The 24,204-nt window shown below is 31.4% G+C and overlaps 1 protein-coding gene across 1 annotated transcript in view; it reads left to right on the top strand.

Annotated features, from left to right (window-relative positions):
• LOC145277002 (DIS3-like exonuclease 1) overlaps positions 1 to 24,204 on the top strand; it is a 94,125-nt gene that overhangs the window by 42,254 nt on the left and 27,667 nt on the right. The window contains exons 12-18 of the mRNA XM_080128593.1: positions 1,884 to 2,032; positions 5,039 to 5,230; positions 7,201 to 7,303; positions 11,426 to 11,523; positions 12,610 to 12,766; positions 13,658 to 13,753; positions 19,429 to 19,581. Of these exons, the coding sequence (XP_079984719.1) occupies positions 1,884 to 2,032; positions 5,039 to 5,230; positions 7,201 to 7,303; positions 11,426 to 11,523; positions 12,610 to 12,766; positions 13,658 to 13,753; positions 19,429 to 19,581 (948 nt within the window). The remainder of the gene's footprint in view (positions 1 to 1,883; positions 2,033 to 5,038; positions 5,231 to 7,200; positions 7,304 to 11,425; positions 11,524 to 12,609; positions 12,767 to 13,657; positions 13,754 to 19,428; positions 19,582 to 24,204) is intronic.

Below are 24,204 nucleotides of genomic sequence, written 5' to 3'. Positions count from 1 at the left end.
AGTGCTAAATTATCTGCATGTTTCGAAGTAATAGCTGAATGGATAAAGGCACTGCTTATGAGAAATTTTAGAGACAATTAGAGATTATGACTTCAATAATAAAATAAATAACAAGGAGGAAGAGGAGATATATAACTAAATATGATCATGATATAATGGGTGTTTTTTTAGAGGCAACAAACTTTAAATTGACAATTTTTTTATTGCAGATTTGGCAATTATCAGTTATTCTGAGCTTAACTTGGGTATTATTAGGGCTATGACAACAGAATATTCTTTTGATTCTCAAGTATATACCGACCTAGCACGACACAGTCAATCAACCAAGAACCACATCAGTCTATATAAAAGCATATAAGATATTAATGTATATATACTCAAGTCAAAATAATGAAAACAATATGCTGTTATCACAGCCCTAGTTATTACATTAGAGATGATTTGCTTGAAAATATACTGAATTACCTCCCTTAGTTTTATACATTTTTAAACAAGCCAAAACCCGTCTTGTTGCTAATCTAGTTTTCAGTATTCTTTTTACATTACATAGTTTTAATATAAATTTAAATTTATTTAAAAACAAATAGTTTTTTTTTAATTACCCACCTTTAAAATTAAGGAATATAATATTTTCAGAAAGGTTTGGGGAATTTATTTCCTTTTTTTTACTATTAATATTAACAAAACTATTGTATATACAGTATACCCTCACCTGTTCGCGATTAAGGCTTTTAACCATATCACATCGTATGCCGGTATATCGGACTAGCATCATGTTTATTATCATTCATTATTGATGAGTGTACAAACAATATGAATTTTTTTTTTTGATTATTATTACAATACAGTGCTTATTTTTGTGTGACCATGTATTAACGTTTTAATTGCATATTATTATTGAATTGTACTGTAATATATTATTATTATTATTATTATTATCTGAACTATGCATACTGTCTTTATCTAATTTTGGCTTTAATTTTGTTCCACTTTCTGTCAATTCTAATACATATGTTGTACATGCATAGAAAATGACTTTATAGTAATACAATATCAGTAACTATCTTACACAGAGCTACTGTCCTCATGTACTTCCATTTTTTTTGATTAAAATATTGTTGCTGTACAAAATTAAAATTACTACATTAGTGAACTACATAATTGCATGCAATATTTTGACATTATTACTATATTACTGAGTAAGAGTGTCTTTAGAAAGTGTTTGGGAAGCATTTATTATCATATATAATCTCATACATATTTTAAAACTGCATCCAATATCCGTAGTGTTTTGCTATTTGCGGGAGTGGGAGGTGAGGTAAAAAACATACCCCCCTCCCCCCAGTGAATAGGAAGGGAATACTGTATTTTGTTATAGACAACTTAAAGGAAAAATCGTAGCTAATTGTCCATACAAATATTTGTTATTGACCAGCTAACCAAGGAGATCTGTTCTCCTATACTTTTGATTATTACAGCATATTAACGAGTCTTTAGAAAATCTTTGGGAAGCATTTAGTACCGTGTATAATCTCATACGTAGCCATTTTAAAATGGCATCTAATATTCACAGTTTTTCGTTATTTGTGTGTGTGTTTGGAGGGGGGTGGGTTAAAGAATGAGACCCCCATAAATAGCAAGGGAATACTGTGTATAGGAAAACAAATAAAATTATAGATGAATAACATCAAATTTTAATTTAAAAATTATTACTTGAAAAATAGTTATGCAAATTAAGTATACAAATAACTGTGTTTGGGTTTCAACTCTCTACTTATATACAGTATTTCAAAAGTCATTGCATTTAGATATAGATATTGAAACAAAAAACACATTATCATATTGGTTTAAATTTAAATGTAATATTTATATTTAAATTCCAGTTACAAGAATTACCAAAAGTGAGTGCAGATAATCCATGGTGTGTTCCAGAAGAAGAAATTGCTAAACGGAGGGACATGAGGGAATCTAATCTTGTATTCAGTATTGACCCAAAAGGTTGTGAAGATGTTGATGATACATTATCCGTCAAGTAAGTATGCCCTCATCAAGAAAAAAGAAACAAAAAAAAACTTAAAAAATGTGTATGATAAAGAAAAATCTAGATACTTATTTAAAATTACACTTATTGAAAAAACAAAAAAGAATATAGAAAAATCTTTATGATGTACATACTCATCATAGAACGAAGATGGTATATTCCAAAAATCATGTAAGTAGTTTTTTTAACTAAGAAAATCAAGTTTTATGACAAAGTGAGACATAGGATTTTTGATTGGTCATACATAGTTTTAATATAAATTTAAATTTATTTAAAAACAAATAGTCTTTTTTTTAATTACCTACTTTTAAAATGAAGGAATATAATATTTTTAGAAAGGTTTGAGGAATTTATTTCGTTTTTTTTTTTATTAAATTACTTTAATCAATTACTATTAATATTAACAAAACTATTGCATGTACAGTATACTCTCACATGTTTGTAGTTCAGGCTTTTAACTCTATCACATTGTATGCCAGTATATCACACTAGGGTCATTTTTATTATCATTCATTATTGATGAGTGTACAAACAATAATAATTTTTTATTGTAATACAGTACATATGTTTGTATGTACAGTGCATTTTTTTTGTGACCATGTATTAATATTTTTAATTTCATATTATTACTGAATTATACTGTACTATATTATTATTATTATTTGAACTATGCATACTGTAGTTATCTATCTTTGACTCTAAATTTTTTTCACTTTCTGTCAATTCTAATACATATGTTGTACACGCATAAAAAAATGACTTTATGGTAATACAATATCAATAAGATAATAAGAGGGAGACAATTCAAACTAATGAGATAAAAATCTCTGGATTGATACATTTAGTATTAAAATTGCTAAAAATCATAAATTTTTATTTTTTTAGTTAAAACTACTACTTGATCAATTCACATGAATTTTGGAATATGATATTTTCGTTCCGTGATAAATATGTACATCATAAAGATTTTTCTGAATTTTTGTAATCTATTATATAAATCTCACCTGTCTGTTTAAATGTATGTATGTATGTATGTATGTATGTCTGCCTACAAAGGGCGAATGAACTCTTTTTCTGGGTCAACGGCCAAGTAGCATCGTGTATATTTGTGTGTGTGTATATGTGTATTGGGGTAGAGAGGGCTCCCGTAAGCCGTGGTGAAGGCAACCTTTCTAGGAGAAGAAAATCTCTGATTTAAAAAACCATAAAGCGGTAGACCAGTACCCGCATTAAGCTGGTCTGCAGTTTAATTTGTTGTTGGCTATCTTGCTCTTGCTTGTTGCTGGATCTCAACATTTTGAACCGAGAGAGAGACTTAGCTGTCGTACAAAGCTAAGACTCTGTAACATCATCTTTGTATAGATACTCCCTCAGGCATTTGGGCTCATGGACTTTAAGTGTCTGAGGGAGTGGCACTCGTCTGACAAGACGTTGCAATCATCATGTCTGCCTAAAACTTTCGACAGAGGCGACAGCTTTTCACAAGATTAGTATCATTTTGAAGCTCGATGTCTCGGACGGCAAATATCGAAAAATTGGCCAAAAACATTAATTCCTTCCCTCTAAACTGGACAGTTTTCTACAAGGAGGGTTGATTTTTTTTGCGAGCCATTTCTGCAAGTCATTGTATCGGTTGGTTTGACTTTGCCTAATTTTAACATTGCGAACTTCCAGTCGCGTCATGGAGTAGTGATAAGACGTCAGATTTTCTTTCACTTTCTTTTCCGCCTTTGCGTCATAGGTTCGAGCCTGCCTGCCTACTACCACTTTTTTTTTTGCTCAACACACACCTCCAAACACCCGGGCAATGCCAGGCACTCAAGCTAGTTCTAAATAAGCATCAAAAATCTTATGTATACTTCGAATTTTGCATCTAGGTTACATTTTTAATCTAAACACATTTGATTAAAAATGATAGAATGGTTTTACAGGTTTAGTCTTCATTCTAATTTTTCTTGCTTGTAGACAAGTTGAACAAGAATGATCCAAAATTTGGTGCTTATACAGATTAGGGCACAGATGTAAATCAAATAAAAAGACTTATGTATCACACAAAAACGAGTATCCGCAATAAAAATTAGGAAAAATTATCAAGTTGAAGTTTAATTAAAAGTAAAAATAAATTTTATTACATTTTACATGAATCGTTCATTTTAAGAGAAATTATGATGAACTAACTTATCTCCCCCTGTTTTCAGATAACTCTTCAAAATTACTTAATACAATAAAATAGCAATTTACAATATAATTCATCTTTCTTTTTAATTAAATTTTCACTTGATAATTGTAGGTGAAAATACTTATTTTTGTCTAATGATATGTAAATACATCAAAGAGTTTTTATTTGGAATACGATTTTCATGTGTCTTTAATTTTATAAGCACTCCAAATTCTTGGTTCTTTGAAAATTGAAATATTGAATTTCAAGTGAAACCAATGATATCTACGGAATTTTCACGTCACAGTAATGAACATATCCAAAAATTACAAAAAAACAAGGTAGAAAATTAATTAATAATGAAAATAGTTTTCAAAGACAGCGAAAATTGGGTTTTGCAAGAAAAAAAAAAATAAATAAAAAAATAACAAATCAGACAGTTCTAATTGTAAGAAAAGGGAGGTAATTATTTTTTGAAAACTGAAAATCTTTGGCCAATTTAACAAAACTTAATTTTTGCTAATTTTCTCCAAAAACTGTTTTCATTAATAATTAATTTTTTATCTTATCGTTTTTCATGATTTTTGGATATTTTCATTACTGCGACATGACAGTTCAGTAGATACCATTGGTTTCACTTGAAATTCAATATTTCAATTTTCGAATTTTGCTACACTAACAAAAAAGAACCAAATACTTGTGATAATATTCTTGATCACCAAAAAGAAAAAGAGTCAGATTTTATATCCAGGTTTTTTGTTTCTGACAAAATCACACCTTACATAGAATGAACTTTTTTTGATCTGGAATTGGAGAACTCTGTTTGTTTTGTTTTTCAGATATTTGCCTAATGGTAACATAGAACTGGGAGTGCATATTGCAGATGTTACGTATTTTGTAAAAGAAAGATCTTTAACTGACCTTGAAGCCAGGGCTCGTTCCAGCACAGTTTACCTGGCTGATAGACGATATGACATGTTGCCCTCCGTACTCAGTTCTAACCTCTGCTCTTTGATTAGTGGAGTAGATAGGTATGTATTTTTTTTTTATTTTGATTTTATTTTTTTTTTTTTAGAAGAGATGAAGAATTTGTTCACCTGAGAAAAGTCTTTACTAAAGACACTATACAAAAATAAGTATTTTTTTGAAAATTTTTACTATGTTTAGGACATTATTCCAATTTGTCCAGGTTCACAAAGAAATCTTTTGGTAAAGTGAAAAGAGATGCTTGACTTTATGAGTCTTGAATGATTCTCCTTAATCCACAAAAGTAAATTTCTACGCATCCAGTTCACACTTCAAATAACATATGTTTGGGATAGAAACCTCCTTGCCTTTTGGTTGATTTTTACTAATTCTTTTAGAATAAATGATCATCCACTTGTATCATTTTTGCTTGTGCCATTTTTACCGGTGCCAGTTTTACCTAAACTTGTTATATTTAGATTTTAGTTTTTCTGGTAGTTTAAAAAGCAAATATTATTTTATAATTCGTTTCAGGAAAAAAAATTTTTTTGTGCAACTACACTATAATATCAAAATTCGAAATTTTAAATATTGAATTTCAAGGCAAACCAATTATCATGTTACAATAATGTATATATCCAAAAATTATGAAAAATGATAAGGTTTTATTAAAAAAAAAACTTTTTTGACGAAAATGAATGAAAATAAGTGTTTGGCTAAAGAACAGTGGAAACTTCCAAAAGGAAGTAAGTAGCATGTAACTATTACCAATTTTTAACAATCATAAATTGTGCGTTAACAATCATAAATATAAGCTTGTTATTATGTCATATAGTCCCTCCAAAATTTGGGGTTATAATCCGAAAATGTATTTCTTAACTTCCAGCGTGGCTGTTACCGGAAAGGGTGACAAGGCAAATCAGTTCCTTCACATTTATCGTTTTTCAGTATTTCTATGATGAAGCAATTTATTGAAATAAAATAGGAAGGGACATTATTGAAAAATATATGACAAAAATTAACACAATTATATAGATAAAAATAACACAATTAGTCTTTATTTGCAATTTAATAACAAAATTGAAAAATTAGTTTTTATTTTATTTGAAATTTTATAAAAATATGTCTATGAGATTATAAAAATACATTTTTTTAATTTTAAAAATATTTTTTTTTATTTGAATTTATATAATAAATAAATTTTTATGAAAGCATAAAAATAAGATAATTAAATCAAAATAACAAAATTTCAAACATCATAAAAAACGTATCCAATACATAATCCCAAAATAATTTTAAAAGATTTTAAAAGTGTTTTTAATAATTCTTTAAAAAAAAAAGAGTGCAAAAAATAATTTAAATAATTCTTAGAAAAAAAAATTATCATTTCAATAATTATTAATTAAAATCAGACCAAAAAAACTTTTCAATGATTATTAAATAAAAAAAACCCAGACAATCTGAAAACCATAATAAAAAAAGAATACATGCACAGGGGAGATATAAGCGTGAGAAAAAAAAAAGAAGGAACTGATTTGCCTTGTCACCGCTTCTGGTGGCAGCCACGCTGGAAGTTAAGAAGTATGTTAATTGACTAAATATGGCAAAGGTTTCTTATGATAAAGATTGAAAACTTGTTTTTTTAAATAATGCTGTAATATTTAAATACTTCTGACATGCCAATGAAGTAGATGTTATTGATTTTAGTTGAAATTGACACAAAGCCAGTAGATACCATTGTTTTTTTTGTTTTTTTTTAATCAATTTTTTCGTTTTCTGAATTTCACTATTATAGTGTAATTGCACCGAAAATTAAAAAAAAAATATCGTTTTTGGAATTAAGCTAAAGTTTTTTCTTATACCAATTCTGATTAATCACCAGTTGAGAAGTTAATATAATATAATTTACAAATTGATATTTTTTCTATTATTAACTTGTCTTTACATTTCTATCATGTGTATTCATTCTAAAAATGATTAAAAAAAACAATTTTCTCTGTGAAATTATGATTTTTCACATTATTTTTTTTTCTAGGTGTGCTTTTAGTGTGATTTGGGAAATGGACTCTGGATTTAATGTGGTTGATGTCTGGTATGGACGTACTCTCATTAACTCAAGCTATAAACTTTTCTATGAGGTGACTAGAATTTTGTTGTCTTTCTTTTTACAGTATCTGGAACAAATATTTAATAAATCCACCAAAAACTGTTTTTCTCTTAAAAAAATTTTATTCACAGAAACTCTTGCTTACATGTCTCAAAATGAAATAATAAAATTAGAAATTAATAATAATAGGCAATTATTTATTGATTTGCAGACTGTTCTCCTCATCTTTATAGTTGTTGTTGTTTCACCATGTTTCGGCCAACTATTTAGGCCCATGGCACAGTATATAGAGGCCTTGAATCTTTACGGTTCCAGATGAGCATTGTGTGAAGATAGCAGTTTCAATCCTACCCAGAGGATTAGTTGACCAAAATGTGGTGAGACAACAACTATGGAAGGCAGTAATTAATGGGGATATAGGTAAGAGGCTTAGCATTCCTATCCCTTTGCGATTAACCATCTGAAGATGGCGAAAGGAATAGTTGGCCGAAACATGGTGAAACAACAACTATGAAGATAGGGATAAATAAATAAATATATAAATTACTTATCTCAAAGGATTCCAATAAAATTATATATAACAGGCAATTATTTGTTAAAGCTTGTCTTTAAAAATCTTGGTTCTTGTCTAAAATTCCCTCTGAATTAAAAAATAAAGAAAAATTTTTTGTACTACATTGAAAATATCACATTTCAAAAATTATGTAAATTGATCAAGTAGTTTTATTTTTATAAAGAAAATCATTTTTAAGCGATTAATGGGAATTTGTCGGCATTAAAATATAAATCTCACAAGTTTGAATTATTGAGTTACCTTTCTTTCGTTTTTTTTTTTTTTTTTACATTGTTTTCAAAAAAATGGGAGACAAGGCAGCCGCTCTTCTGTTACTCATAAAATTTGATTCTCTTATTTAAAAATAAAACTAATTCATATGATTTTTGGAACATGATATTTTTGTTTTGTCATGGGTACTTACATCATAGAGATTTTCCTTTATTTTTGTGTTTTAATATAGGGGCAATCCTGGATAAGAACCAAAATATTTGTATAAAACAAACATCCCACAACTAAAATTAAGAAGGCTCCCAGATCACTGCTGACCATATAAAAGTAGGCTAAAGATTCTCATTCATTTTACCTTGTGATATATTGTCTGGAAATTGTTGCTCTAGCTTTAATGATGGACTCCAGTTTATATGCTTTATTATGACATAATGATTTTTGGGAGTGACTCAAAACTTATTTACTATTGAACTTGATTATCTCGTGGTTGATGTCCACTCCACCTATAAGGATGATGTAGAATCATCCAATAGTTGTCATTACTCTTAGGTTTACACTGATCTAGAGTGAACTTGCCAATGTTAATGAATTCAATTGGATCTCTCTTAGGTAGGACATAAAAATGTATCTGATGTGATGCGTATCAATTCACTTTATGAATAACTACTTAAAACAAACACAATGAATATTTGAAGATATTAAGAACTTAAAACATAAACACTTTTTAACAAAATCACTCTGAATTTGGCATTAAATAATCTGAAATTGAGTTAATACACTATAAAAACAAAGTAAACTGAAATGCTAGTTTGCAGGAAGTAATGGTCACTTTATTTAATATCTAGCAGGGCCTACCTAACATTGCCTGGATCAAAAGTGTAACATAACTTTTATCCCTCTCTCTATCTTCCTACCACTCTTTCTTCTTAGTCCAGCCCATTCCTCTCTCTGGATATATACAAACATAACTCTAGTCGACATAAGGGAAATCATGAAACAGAACATGTATGAGCGCATGTGAAAATATCTACAGCAGCAGCCAAAGAATAGATGGCTAGCGAAGGTATTAGCGGCAGTAGCAGCAGCAACTGTTTTAGTACTATGCAAATTAGCAATTGTGCTTGTGTGAAAAGAAAAAGAAGGACAGAAAATAAGATAGACATGTAAAGTCGAAGACGAGAAATGGTTGGCAACGGCTGGCGTGTGGTCAGAGAGAGAAAGAGAAATGCCATCGAGTGAAATGGATGTGTGGCTCCGTGGTGGTAGGGAGAAACTTATTAAGCTGGTGTCAGGACGGCAGGGTTTTGTTAATCTCATGGCAGATGAAATGAACATTAAGAAAAAACAACAAGCATTGTTTGGAAAGTAATGGTAATAAATGCCTTTTGCTAAAAGAAAAAAAAAAAGCAGATTAAGATTTTTTTCTTTCTTTCTTTCTGCTTTTCCTTTTCAACGGTACCAGATGATGCGGGGATCTGGGAGAGGCTTGAACTGTAACGAAAACAGTTCGAGCATAACTGCGATATTACAATAACTCTTTGAAAAAATAAAACAGTTGCTTCCCTTTACATAATAACATTGTGCATGTTTTGATAACATTAAATGATATAAATGACCTTTTGAGTTTGAAATAATGAATATCTTTTTTTAAAAAAGTTTTAGATATTATACATCTGGGATTATGCTGATTTAAAAAAAAAAAAAAAAAACGAAAAAAAAAACACACAACTATGTGAGTGTTTTTTCTGCAGTTTTCAAGTTTAACTGCATATAAAAGCAGACATTTACCCTTTAAATAATAGATAACTTCTGAAAATGTTTTCTATAAGCAAAATCTAAAGGGCTGATGTAGATGTCTCCTCAACCTTCAGTTATAATGTTAAGATTACAGAATGGAGTTATTTTGTGATCCGTTGCTTTTTGTGGTTGAATTTCTGTTTGTAAAAATTTATCTTTCTCTGAAAAATCCGTTTCATTCCATTTTCCAATTGGATAATTCAAACTACAGGGCAATAATGGAAATCCAGTCAACATACATACATGAAGAAGTAAAATTTGATAGGACTGTCACAACATCACTGTCTATCCATCTGAAATCCAACCTCCTCCATTATTCGAAGCCATTATACTGCTAGTGTGCAGGCACATTATTTGATGCACACAAATTGCCACATTATTCCATCCAAATCTAAACATATTTCTATAAAATTGGCTGACTTTCAAACCAGTAAAAATGTTTACAGAATTTAAAGATGAACAAAGATCTATAAATAAACTTTTTTCTTTTTCCTTTTCTAAAAAACTAGCCTGGGTGCCCGGGTGTTTGAAGGTGTGTGTTGAGCAAAAAGAAAAAAAAAAAAGTGGTAGTAGGCAGACAGGCTCGGACCTGTATCGCAAAGGAGGAACAGAATGTGAAAAAAAACAAAAAAACATGACATCTTTGCTGTTGCGTCCATTGCCAAACCGGAAATGGCAAAGGCTAGTCAATCAAAAAGAGGGGATAACTTTTGAAAATATTGGCAAAAAAAAAAAGCGACCCCCCCCCCCTGTAGAAAAGTGCCCAGTTGAGGGTGAAAGAATTAATGTTTTAGCCAATTTTTCAATATTTGTTGTCTGAAGGGTGGAGCTTCAAAACGATACAGATCTTGTGAAAATCCGTTGCCTCTGTCAAAAGTTTTACACATACATGATGATGATGATTGCAACGTCTTGTCAGACGAGTGCCACTCCCTCAGACATTTAAAATCCATGAGCCCAAATGCCTGAGGGAGTATCTATACAAAGATGATGTTACAGAGTCTTAGCTTTGTACAACAGCTAAGTCTCTCTCTCGGTTCAAAATGTTGAGATCCAGCAACAAGCAAGAGAAAGATAGCCAGCAACAAATTAAACTGCAGACCAGCTTAATGCGGATAATGGTCTTCCGCTTTATGGTTTTTTAAATCAGAGATTTGCTTCTCCTAGAAAGGTTGCCTTCACCACGGCTTACGGGAGCCCTCTCCACCCCAATACACATATACACACACACACACACACAAATATACACTGTGCTAGTTGGACGTTGACCCAGAAAAAGAGTTCATTCGCCCTTTGGAAGGTCTTGTTTTTAATCCTTCAGGGAGACTAGCCACCCTCCTCACCAAACAAGTCTGGTGGGGGAACCAGTTTAGTCGCCGGTGACCCGACCATGAGGCAGGTAGTACTGGGTTACATGGTACCAGTAGCATATGACATCACCTGACACATACATACATACATACATACATACATATATACATTTAAACAGACAGGTGAGATTTATATTATAGATGATTGTGTTTGTTTTTTAATCATTTATAACAAATATACTGTTTTTCTTTCTTAATCCAGATGGCACAAGCCATAGCAGATGGGAAACCTGAAGAAGAAATAATTGCGGAAATTCCTGAACTAACAGAACTAGAAGATAGCAAAATTACACACGAAAAGTTAGTATTTTGTATACGTGCATGCGGGATAATAATAAAAAAAACAATTATATGATATAGTTCAGATTGAGTTTTATAGGGATCAGAGCAAAAATTAACTTCAATATTCAAACTGTTACATAGTTATTTCCAAATTTTTGATATATATATTATTCTTATTATGTGATACTATTGATGTTGACTCCATCAAGTGCTAGGAAGTCGGAGAGAAGAAAAAGGAAATATAACAAAAGAAAAGGAAATTTAATGATTACTTGTCGGTATAGATCGTTTTATACCCTTCAAGAAATATCAGCAAAAACTCCAGAATGTGCCACTGCTATTGCACACAAAAATCACTATTTCCACTGCGTTCAGTGAAATAGATGTACTAAGACTAAAGCCATTTTTAAGAACCGCCAGTAACCACTGTAAAAGAGTAATAAAGAATGTGAGAAAGTTGTATGCTCAGTTCATCAAGTCCAAAGTAGCTGAGCAATGACTTGGTTCTCGAGTTTTGGCAAATAACAAACAGTATCCTCAACTGAAGCGAGTCCTCTATCCCAACCATCATCAATAGACCTAAGGTAATCTCATCAACATCAAACAAAACCAAGCTCTTTGCCAAAAAATTTGCAGCAAATTCTACCCTATGCGATCAGGGCCACCTACCCTTGTAAATACATAAACAGACATTAAGTGTTCTGAGGACAATAGTCCATTAAATAAGCAGTTTGAAATGCCCAGCTAGATAACACATTTGTTAACATGATGTTCAGATCGATGAGCTGTCAAGCAGGGTAGCATGTGGCATTACACTTTGTTTTACAACAATCAAAAGTTTAGTGATAAATTTAATAGTTTTATAAATATTGACCAACCTTTGAATCGAAAGCCATTAAGAATCAAAATGGCTATGTCTATATATACATGGTGGAAAGTGCTGCATATGAGTATTTGATCAAATGTATAATTTAATCTCATATCCCAACAGTACTCTTCTAGTGCATGTTACTTTTATTTGGATAATTTTGATAATAGGAAAAGAGTGAATGCCCAAATATACTTTCAAGGACTGTAATTGATAATTAATTTGTTTTATTTCAGGGTAGAAGAACTCCGTGAAGCAATATGTACTCTAATGCAGATATCCCGTACTTTGAAGGCCAACAGAAAGGAACGTGGCGCTTTGGAACTTGATGGCATGGAAATCAGAGCTCTTATAAACCAGGATAAAAATATTGATGATATTATCGTTAGTCAAGTAAGTGCAAATTTATTGTAGGCAGCAGAGAAACCTTCCCTGATATGATGAAAGAAATAAATGAGTAAAGATCATTTTCTTTTTTTTTACTATTGAAATGTAAAGGCAACTGTGACAGAGGCTAGATTTATCAGAAGCAACCCAAGTGAGAGTCTAAGAAAGCAACTCTTGTCGTGGGCGTGCATCTGAAGAAGAGATGTGTTATTGAATTTCTCAATGCAAAATAATTGAACTGATCAATATTCACCAGCGCATGTTGAACGTTTACAAAGTTGAGATCAGCACAGTTAGGAGATGGGTTTGTTGATTTCAGAGTGGCTGGCGACAAAAATGTGAGTGACAAAGCGTCCTCTGGACTTTTACTTTCATTTGAAGGCAGTTACCAACTGAGTTGACACAAGGTTAATTCATTGCTTGCTTATACTCAATTAAAAAAAAACAACAAACAATCAGGGATTCTATCTTAAAATGTTTTATGCTGTTGCTAATCTGATTAAGTAAATTTTTTCAAATATATATATAATTGTGTGGTTGCTATTTTTCAAAGGTAAGGTAACCACTGAAATATAATGAGGTTAATACAAGAGTGCTCAATAAAAGTTGATTTTCATTTTTCATTAAGAATTCCGCTTTTGAATATAAGTGTTGTTGGCTGATGAGGTCTCTAGTTACTAAATACTAGAAAACCAAAACAGGCTCATGACTGTGTAGCAACAAATTACTGCTTATGTAAAGACAAATTGAAAGTATATATATATATATATATATATATATATATATATATTACTCTATGAGCAAAAATAAAAAAAAACAGAATCTTGTTTGAAATCCTTCCAATTTTATAGAAATTGATTTAAATTGTAATAGAATTTTTCAATCTTGTATTTTTAGCATCTGGAAATTCATGACACGGTGGCTGAATGCATGATTTTGGCAAATCATTGGGTTGCAAAGAAAATTTCTTCATCATTTCCTAACCATTCACTGGTGAGACATTTTTTTCAAAAATCTTTTCTTTGTTTATAGTCAGCAAGAATAACAAGATAGGTGATGATTCAGATATGCGATAAATTTTAAGTCGTTAAAGAAAATATCAATTGAATAATACAGGAAACGAACCATGAAAATTGGAATAAAGCAAGAAAATGTTATTTGTATTATTTGTATTTATTGGACTACTGTTCTCATCTTATGTGTGATTTTCACTACATTTCGGTCGACGTAACCTCCAACCTTCTTCAGGTGTATCTTATCAAATTCCTGAGTTCAACAGAAACATTCCCAAGATGAGAACAGTAATCAGTTGAATCTAAATAATATGAATAACCAATCCTCATCTCAAAAATTCAGAAACGGCAAGAAAAGGTGTCCAGAATTTTGTGAGTGAAGAATGTATTGCACTAAAACTAACCGAAAGTAACATTTGATGGAGACTGTTGTCAATGAGCTGAACTGTGGTAGCTTTGCTATCAACACCAAACATCTTTAGGAAATGAGAAATGGTCATACAACGACTAACACAAAAAGCAACAGAATTCTACGTCTTCACTGTAGAGATCTCTAGATGCCAGAAAGTCTTTTATTCTAATACGAGGGATGTTCTAAAAATAATGCCTGCTATTTTTTGTTCCATTTGATTGGATCAGAGAGGATTGCAAATTGATGACTAAACTTATGCATTTATGACCTAAAAGTTTCATCTTTCTTTTACAGATATTGATGGTGTGAGACTCTAAGAAAGCAACCCTTGTCATGGCTGTGCATCAGAAGCAGTGATCCATCATTGAATTCCTGGCAATAGCCCATTGAGAATGGTGGTGACTATGTAGGAAAATTAATTCTGGAGCACAAAAGATTGCTTGTTTTAATAGTACCACTCCCATCTTCATAGCTCTTCAACTTGTTGAGTTAAAAGAAATAGGAGGGTTTACTTTTAGAACAACCTTCATATGATAAAGCGCACTCTAAACGCCTGTGTACAGCCATCATTCATTGCTAGTAAAAATGCATTGAGAATTGTGGTGACTATGTAGAAAAATAAATTTTGGTGCACAAAAGATTGCTCGTTTCACTGATACAGCTTCTGTCTTTGTGGTTCTTCAACTTTTTGAGTTAAAAAAAGAGAGGAGGCTTTACTTTTAGAAAAACCTTCATAGTTTCTTCTCATGAACTGATAAACTTTGGAATTCCCTCCCATTTCCTGCTTCCCTGACTGTACTAAAATGCGGAAGTGTAAATGTAATGTGAACAGGCATCTTGTTGCTCAACTTCCCACAGTTAGACACGATTCCAGATAGTAGTCCTTTATGTCCAATGGCAATATGCCTCGTTTTAGAGGTGAAAATGGGTAAAAAAAACACGCGCACTACTAAGCATTAAATAAAGCAGAATTGTACGACACTTATACAATTGTCACTTGCCAAAGAAGAAAAATGGCTTTTCTTTGTACTTGATTTTCCTTTTTAATGAAAATTGCTCCAGACAAGACATGAAGCCATTTGTTGTAAGGATCTAGCAAGAATGAAAGATGATTATCACAAATGCAGGAGATGCTTATTGACTAGTCTTGAAAAGATCAAGGCTTTATGTAGGAGGAAAACAGTCAGCAAGAAGAGAGTTCCCCAAGCCTGCAGTGCTGGGAAATAATCTACTGGAATCGGAAGCTGTATTGCAATGAGATATCAAAATAGTGAATTGATGGAGACAACTAAACCAGTGAGTCAAAAGGAAGAACTTTGATGGATCATACGGCAAGATGCTATCTGTGATTTATTCACCACTTTTCAAGTCCAGGAGGCTACTCAAGGATAAAAGTTAGAAATGTTGCTGATTTGACGTTAGTTGCTGTCATGAGGGAGGTTGGAAACTGGGTGGAGTGAGCAGAAGATTTCTTAAGAGGACTTGATTTTGCAAGAGGACAGATCAACAAGTATTTTTTTTACATTAGACTTGAAGATGACCATGCAGTAGTCATTTGAGAAGCAGTCTTGTGGTACTGTGTTTTATAATTGGGATGTTCTAGAAGAGAGACTGTTTGTAGAAGCTCTGTCTGATTCTTGGCACAGAGAGATAGATAGATAGAAAGGAAAGTTCTTTGCTGTTGTGGTAGCCAGGCAAGTTCTTGTGAATGTTTTGCAGGGAAAGATAAGGGATTGGAGTTCAATCGAGCACCTACCATGAATATAATGATACAGGCTAGCAACATCTTCATATGACAGAAGTGTGAAAGAGGCTGCAGGGACAAAAAGAGATCATTCACAAACAGACTATTAAATTGATTCTGTTAAGAGTCAAAAAAATGCTCCGAGTAGCACCTTCTCATAAATGACAGCAGTTACAATTAGGGTTAGGCTCATCTACAACATATCGTGGTAAGACCATATAACAAATAAAATGTTGTATGATTCCCTATCTGCAATTATTCAAGATCAACTTTTACCTGAGACTGGCCATATCTCTCAACACAACAAACCTGTTGGAAAAGTGCTTATGTAAACCACAGAAGTCAAGCGACTGGCTAGTAGGCTTCATATTACAATGAAGACTTCACAGAGATGAAGGAGGAAAGACCTTTAGTCTTTGATGCTAATATGCATATAGTATAATCATATTGACACACCGGTTAGATCATCAAAGTTAAGTAATGTTGAGCCTAGTCAGTATCAGATGGGTGACCATTTGGGAATATCAGGCGCTGTATGTAAAAAGACGTTGTCACCTCCTCTGACCAGGATATACATGCAACTGGGAACCACGTGTGAATTTAATATTCCCTTGACACTTGCTCCTTTGGAGAAAGCTGGTATAACTTGCCTGGAGTGAATGCCATTGGTGTACATATATCTCAACACAATGAACCTGTTGGAAAAATGATCCAGTGAACCTCAGAAGTCAAGCAACGGCTGGTAGGCTTCGTATTACAATGAAGACTCTTCTAGAGAAGGACACTGGCCTCTCAGAAATAGAACTTCTGGTTTTGGTGAGTTAGTAAACATCATGGTACACGAATACGATTGCCATGGCTAGTAACACCCTACCTGAGAGCTCATTGTTCAAACTCCTTGGTTTAACATTCAGAGGCAACATGAATAGCAACAAATATATTGAAGACATTGCCAAGGCTGCTGCAAAGAATGTGGGCTCTCTCTACTGTGCTAGAAAATTATTCACACCTGAGAGTATTCTGAATCTTAATAAAGCCACCATTATATTGTATAAAAAAACTATTTGATTTATCTGGTTTCTTGATTGCTCACCAGCGAGAATGAACATGTGCGATTTCCTGTTTATGAAAACGTAAAATGTGTGATCTCACCTTAACAACAACATAACTGTGTGATTTTTCGTTAATGAAAATATAACTCTTCTTAGTACTGTTTTTCTCTTTGTTCTTTCTTCTGCTGGCTACTTCTTATCCTCTTGCCTCGTTTTTCAAATGCATTTGCATACATATTTTTAGTGTCATTAATTTCAATCTAAATTTTATACACTGTTCCCTTATTGTCACAGTTAGCAGTTTAGTATTATTAGACTAGACTAGTATCTAAAAGAGAGAAAGATTATATGTCATTTTAGCCATCCATAGTTATCAAGTCTGATTCTAATAAATATTAGTAAAATGAATATTAAACTAGTGTTATGTTCAGGAGAGATGAAGAAAAATTCTAGAATATTTGAGGTATTTGTAATTATAGAAATCTGATTTTCACTAAAAAATGTCTATAAAGATTATATATTTGTTATAAAGTGTGTGTGTGTATATATATATATATATATATGTATATATATATATATGTATATATATATATGTATATATATATATATATATATATATTTTATTTTATTCGAAGGTAAACAGTTACATTCGGTCGCTACAAACAACCATCTGTTTCAGTCAATGAGACTTCGTTAGGTGACTCTGAACCATTCAATGCTATATATTGACTACAACAGATGGCTGTTTATAGCAACAAAATGTAACTGTTTACCTTCGAATAAATAATAAAAACATATTTTGCTCTTTTTATCGGGCAATATCTAACAACCACGTTGAGTTCATTAGTTCCTACTTTTGAATATCTGAAGCCTAGATTTATATATATATATAGTCTTTGAAGTTTTTAACCTTTAAAACTATACAAAAAAATATTTTTTATCATTCGTTAGAAAACCATCTAGTCAGTAAATCATTTAATCACCTGCAATCACTGCATCAGCTCAATATATATATGTATATAAGAGAAAGAAAATTAAAACTGTAAGTTGAACTTTACAATCAAAATTTATTGTTCGCCTGAATACTCCAAAAACAATTTACAAAGTCCTTATTCCGCGGAGTTTCAAAGAATGCTATTCTTGTTATTCTTCTCATCAGAGGACATAAAGAAATCAGCAAATTATATTTGCAGCAATGCTAGAATTTGCTAGATAAGGCATTAAGTGAAACTGCAATTTATTGTAGTTATAAATTGCCAAATAAAAAAGTGAAAAATGTTGGATATGTAAAAAAAACTATATATAAAAAACAAACCGCGTATAATATTTCAGCTTGCATGAAACTCCTCTCAAGTTGATCCAAAATGCAAAATAGTTCTTTAGAGAATGTATTCGAGAATAAGTCCAGAAATACATTCTCTCTAAAGAACTAGTTTGCATCTTGGATCAACTTGAGAGGAGTTTCATGCAAGCTGAAATATTATACGTGGTTTGTTTTTTATTATAAGCTCTACTCTCTATTGCGTATTGAGCTTTTTTAATTCGGTTGGGATTAAATTTTCTATATATAAATACTGTTATCTTTGCTTTCATATATAAGAGCAAATAGTTAATAAAACATGTTAAAAAACACTTTGAAAAAGAGTTAAAAACATATTTAATTTGAAAAGGAAACACTAAATAAGTGGATAGTCCTTAATCTGTGGAGTTTCGAAGAAATACTTTCCTTCTCATCAGAGGGTAGGATTTAGCAAAATGTGGGATCGGATTTTGCTTTCAAAAGTATTTGATGAAACTACAAGTAAGTCAAAGATCTTACTTGATAACAAAAAATGAAGCAGAAGGAATAGGATGAAGAAAAATGTGATTTCACGTGAATGGATAGTCTGGTGAAAGGTAAAGTATCCAATGACGGTAAAATCCAAAAATGCAAATCCAAGGAAGTTAGTTAAATTTCCATTCACACAAGTAAAATCCAAGGGAATCGCGTAATTGGAAGATGGTCCAAAATAATCCAAAAGGCTGAAATCCGTGGAATAATTCACAAATAGGTACAAGGAAAAGGGAAAAGAATTCCAATAATATTATTAAAAGAAAAATAAGGTATGTTAGATTCGGCTGCCGAGGCAAGGCATAATTAAGAAAAATAAGTGAAGAAGAAGAGAGAGAAAAAAAATTATAAGCTCTATCTCCTATTTGGTTTTATTGAGCTTTTACATATGGTTGAGATTACTTTATAAATATTAATTATTTAATATTTATAATATATTTTAGTTTTACCATCTTGGATCATTTTGAACTGTATTTAGTTTTGAAAAATGGCTGGTTCAATACAATGAAACCGCTGGTTCGTCTTTGGAATATGTATATGTAGTTTTTTAAATAAATATTTGTATTTTATATATATTATGAAATCTTGCAATGTCCAAATTACGTTTGTGTTTCAGCTGCGTCATCATCCATTACCAAGACAGGAGTTCTTTGATAATTTGGTGGCTTGTGCCAGTTCGCAAGGCTTCACTATAGATACAAGTTCCAGCAAGGCTTTAGCTGATTCTCTTGACAGATGTGTTGATGCCAATGACATTTTCATGAACAGAGTAAGTTAATTTATTTTTTTTTGTTAATGTTACAGTTTTTAAAAATTTTCTTTTAAAAAGTTTCAGTGTCTAGTGATTTTCTTATTGCATTATATTGAATCAGTTGAATGAAGTTGAATATTCTATGTGTGACTAGTTTCTTAATGTTACTTTTGTTTTTATATATATATATATATATATATATATATAAATATCTTTATTCAATTATATTTTGCCTTTTATTTATAGCAATGCTTTTATTTATGAAGCTCTATATAACAACTGAACATATACAAATAAATATCAAGATGTCTATATTCTCAGTTCCAAGATGTTGTTCATCTTACCATTTATTTATTTCAGCATGTTAAAATGTAAATACTATTAAATTAAAATATAATAATAATAATATATTGTGATATATTATAATATACTCGCGGAACACATAGAAAATTCCACGGTAGTTGAACATTTTTAAAACACATAAATAAAAAAAAAAAAATAAAACAAATAATGACGAATTTTAAACAATTTTTTAGCAAATTCTTTTTTGACCTTTTAAAGATAAAAAGAATTGATTTAAAAAATTTAGATGTTTTTCAGTGAAAATTCAAAACACAACAATTTTTTTCTGAATAATTTTTTTATATAAATCATAAAGGAACAAATGTCAATTCACTTGCACATTTTTTTACAATTTAAAAAAAAAAACTAATAAAAAAACTTAGTCTCCTCTCAACATGACTTTTTTATTATAAAATTAAATTGCCAATTTGAAACCGTAAACAGACAGCCATGTTTTTTTTGTTTTTTTTTAAATTGTTGGAGAGGAAATGGTTTTAATGATTTTGAACTGATAAAAAATTACTATAAAACAAGGTAATTTGTTTCTCATTGATTAATGTTTGCAGTAATGATATTTTTTTTGTGAAATTATATCTACATTTAAAAGTTGCTCCCCACCTCCTCCCGGCCATGTCATTTCATGTGATTGTGTGAACAAACTGAAAAAAAAATACAAATATTTAAAAATTAAGAGTAGAGTTTTTTTTCTATACTAGGGATGACTGCTTATCGATGTTCAGAGGTCACTTAAGGATAAGGATTAGACATGTTAGTGATAATAGGTAATAGTGAAAATTGGGTAGGATTTGATTATTCAAAAGAACGGTTTGGCAATAACTTGTTTACATTGGCCTTGAAAACTACCATGTTGTAGTCATCTTGGAAGCAGCTTTGTGCTATTGTGTTCCACAGACGGGCATTTCTAGCAAATGAACTTTGCTTTTGGAATGCTAAATTGTTTTATCATTGATCCTAAGTCTAATGGGCAAAATCATAAAATGATACATAATTGCTTTAATTTTCATATTACCAAGGGACTTAGGGTTAGCAGTAGGAAGGAGGCATATAACTTATGACTTTTAACAATGACATGTCGTTTTATTTCATTTTTACTACCAAGTTTTTCAGGCTATTTACATGTCATCGCCTAAAAATGGAGAAAAGCATTTTCCTTTTTGGATGAATTAGTATAGGGTGAAGAGCTGTAATAATATCTTAAGTTATAATAACAAATTGGTGAAAAAAAAACCCCTGAAAAACAAAACAAGAATTACTAATCTCATAAAAATGCTGTATTTACAAAGTACTGGGAAAATGTTTAAAATTGAAATAAAAAAAAAGTCAATTGCCTTTATTTAGCATCTAATTATATGTGATTTAAGGAGTAAAATCCCTTCCCCTCACAAAATGGAGTGTCTATTCCAATAGCCGTTTGATTTTAGACAAATTATACTTTCTTGTTTACTTCTCGGTACTTGTACAGTTTGGTCAAGACATTAAAAAATGAAAATATCGAAAAACGTTTAAATTGTATGTATCCGTCATGGAACGAAGTTCTCTGAAAAAAAATTTCACTTAATTTCATCAAGTAGTTTTTTTTTTACAGCGAAAAAACAATTTGTTATGATACCAAGCAAAATGTTCGATTTAGCTAGTATTAAAGATGGGAAGAGGTGTCAGTGCTTTAACTGGACTTATCTCCCTTTGTTATTTCTAAAATTCAAACATATTTTTTTTATAAATCCAAAATGGCCGCCTTCAACGTGCTCTCATAAAAACATGTTTTTCCGCTGTAAAAAAAAACTACTTGATGAAATTAAGTGAAATTTTTTTCCAGAGAACTTTGTTCTATAACGGATACATACAATTTAAACTTTTTTTGATATTTTCATTTTTTAATGTCTTTGTACACATATGCGAGGAACAAATCTAATTCTATCCAACCGACACTGCTACCCTCCAATTATTTTGTTGGTTTATAGTTTTTGCGGGTAGGTATCCTGACAACGATTATCAAGGTTAAATTTGGATCAAATATTTTGACACCACCCCCTCACAAAATGGGGTGTCTATTCCGATAGCCGTTCTTAACATGAGGAGGTTGGACAACAACAACAACAACAACAACTGTACTTAACTCTTTTACGAGGAGGAGGGAGGGCATGCTTCCACCGGGCAACGCCGGTTAACAGATCCTGCTAGTATAAAAATAATTCTGAGACTATTTTCTTTTTAATTTTTTTTTTTTTTTTTATTGATATCATTTTTTAAAGAATTTGTGTCAAATTTACTTGGTTGTATTTCTGCTCCAACTGGTCAGAGAAGAAAAGTATAAATTTCTGATTGTAGTTTAAAGTTTCTTCTGATTGGTTATAGAATTTCAAGAATGTTGTTAACTAGCTGACCCATGTCCAGGCATTGCCCAAAAAAGGAGATTAACTTAAGAAATTTCATGCTCAACCTAAAACAATTTGGTATGAACACAGACCACATAATGTTAAAAGTAGATTCCCAGAAATTTCTGTCATCACAAATACCAAGCCAAAACCAGTATCCTTTATTGGCATGAAGCCTGACCACATTGAACTTATACATAGCACTTATATTTAGTTCATAATCCTATAGAGACTGAATTTAAATAGGAAAAAAATCGTATTTACTTTCTTAATATAGGTGAAGATTGGTTGCTGTAATTTTGAAAAACAAACTAACAGATAAAATTGTTTTGCATTTTCTATTTGAAGTAAATACTGTTTTAACTCAATAAAAAAATAATTTAATGCATAAACGCACACACAGATTAGATATTCAGAAAGATTATTCCCTTTTCTTTCAAACCATATACAGTGCCGCCAAAAAGAAAATCTGTATTTGTCATTTTTCCAAAAACCACAAATTTAAGCTAAATTGAATATAACTGTTTAAAGAACCTATACCTCATTTGATTTGCCTTTTATTCCTCTATAATTTTACCTGTTCATATTTGACTTTTAATTGAAGTATCTTAGTGTTAACGTTAATTTAAAAAATTAATTTCAAATCAAGAAGGCAAAAAGAAACTCTGCTCAATGGAAAATTGTTATTTAAATGCAACTTTAGAACATTAATTAGTTAATATTTAGTAGCATAGCATTTCTGCAATTTGACAAACTGCAAATTTTGGACCATTCTCTTGAATTAGTCTGCAGCAATACTCTGGTGAAAGGCATCCCACTTCTCTTTAATTTGTGTCCAAAGTTCTTTCAGATTTAAAATTTTATCATTGCGTAGCTGTTACTTGATGTAAATGCTATACGTTTTCGATAGGATTGCGGTCTGGAGATTCTGCAGGCTAATCTAAACATGGAATGTCATGCTCTTCAAGAAACCTCTTGATGTTGCCAGCTGTGTGTATGGGAGCATTATCCTGCATGAAGATGCGATTATCATCCAAATTCCGACCAAAGTAAGGTAGAAAATGCTCAGTCAACATATTATTGTAGTTGGTCGAATTAATTTGACTTTGCAAGCGACTTATAGCCTCTGGATCATTGGCACTAATAACGCTCTACACCAAAACTCAACCTCTACCACCTTGCAGCATTGTAACTTTGACGGACATACTGCCTACCATCACTGCCTAGCCTATTGAACTTTCTTTCCTCGCTAAAAAATCACTTTCGACCAATATGAACAATCATGATTTTCATTGCAGACAATGCTTTCTATTCTTTACAGAAATTATTGGCTTGTGTCTTGGAACACAGCCTGGCAAATTAAATTCCTTCATTCTTTTCTTGATTGTAGAAAGAGAGCACTTTTTAGAAAGATTACACTGTTGTTGGATTTGGGGAGCCGTTTCAAATCTGCTTCTGAGGCTGCAGATCTTGATAGCATTGTCTTCCCTCTAAGAAGTAACTCTTGGATGACCAGATTTAGGGGCATCATGAACACTGCCAGTGTTTTGATGCTTTTGCACAGTCATGCATATCATTTTCTCATCACATTTCAATCTGTGGCCGATTTTTTAATTGTATGAACTAGAAAGGTGGAAATTAATGAGCTCCTGACGATCACTAAGAGAGACTCGAGGTATATGGACTAAATGTTACGTTGTATAACTTTAAAACAACAACAGTTACCATTAGAGATGATAAAAGGTGGATATTTTAAGTTGGTTTTAAGCTCATTTGTTGCTGCAGAGTTTCTTTTTGCCTACTTGATTTGAAGTTAATTTTTTAAATTAATGTGAATACTTCAATTAAAATTCAAATATGAACAGGTAAAATTATGGAGGAATAAAAGGCAAATCAAATGAGG

The sequence above is a fragment of the Euprymna scolopes genome, chromosome 5 (assembly GCF_053919585.1).
Source record: "Euprymna scolopes isolate OS-2025 chromosome 5, ASM5391958v1, whole genome shotgun sequence".
Classification (NCBI taxonomy): Eukaryota; Metazoa; Mollusca; class Cephalopoda; order Sepiida; family Sepiolidae; genus Euprymna; species Euprymna scolopes.
The sequence above is the reverse complement of the archived record's forward strand: the minus strand, read 5'-3'. Positions and strand labels throughout refer to the sequence as shown.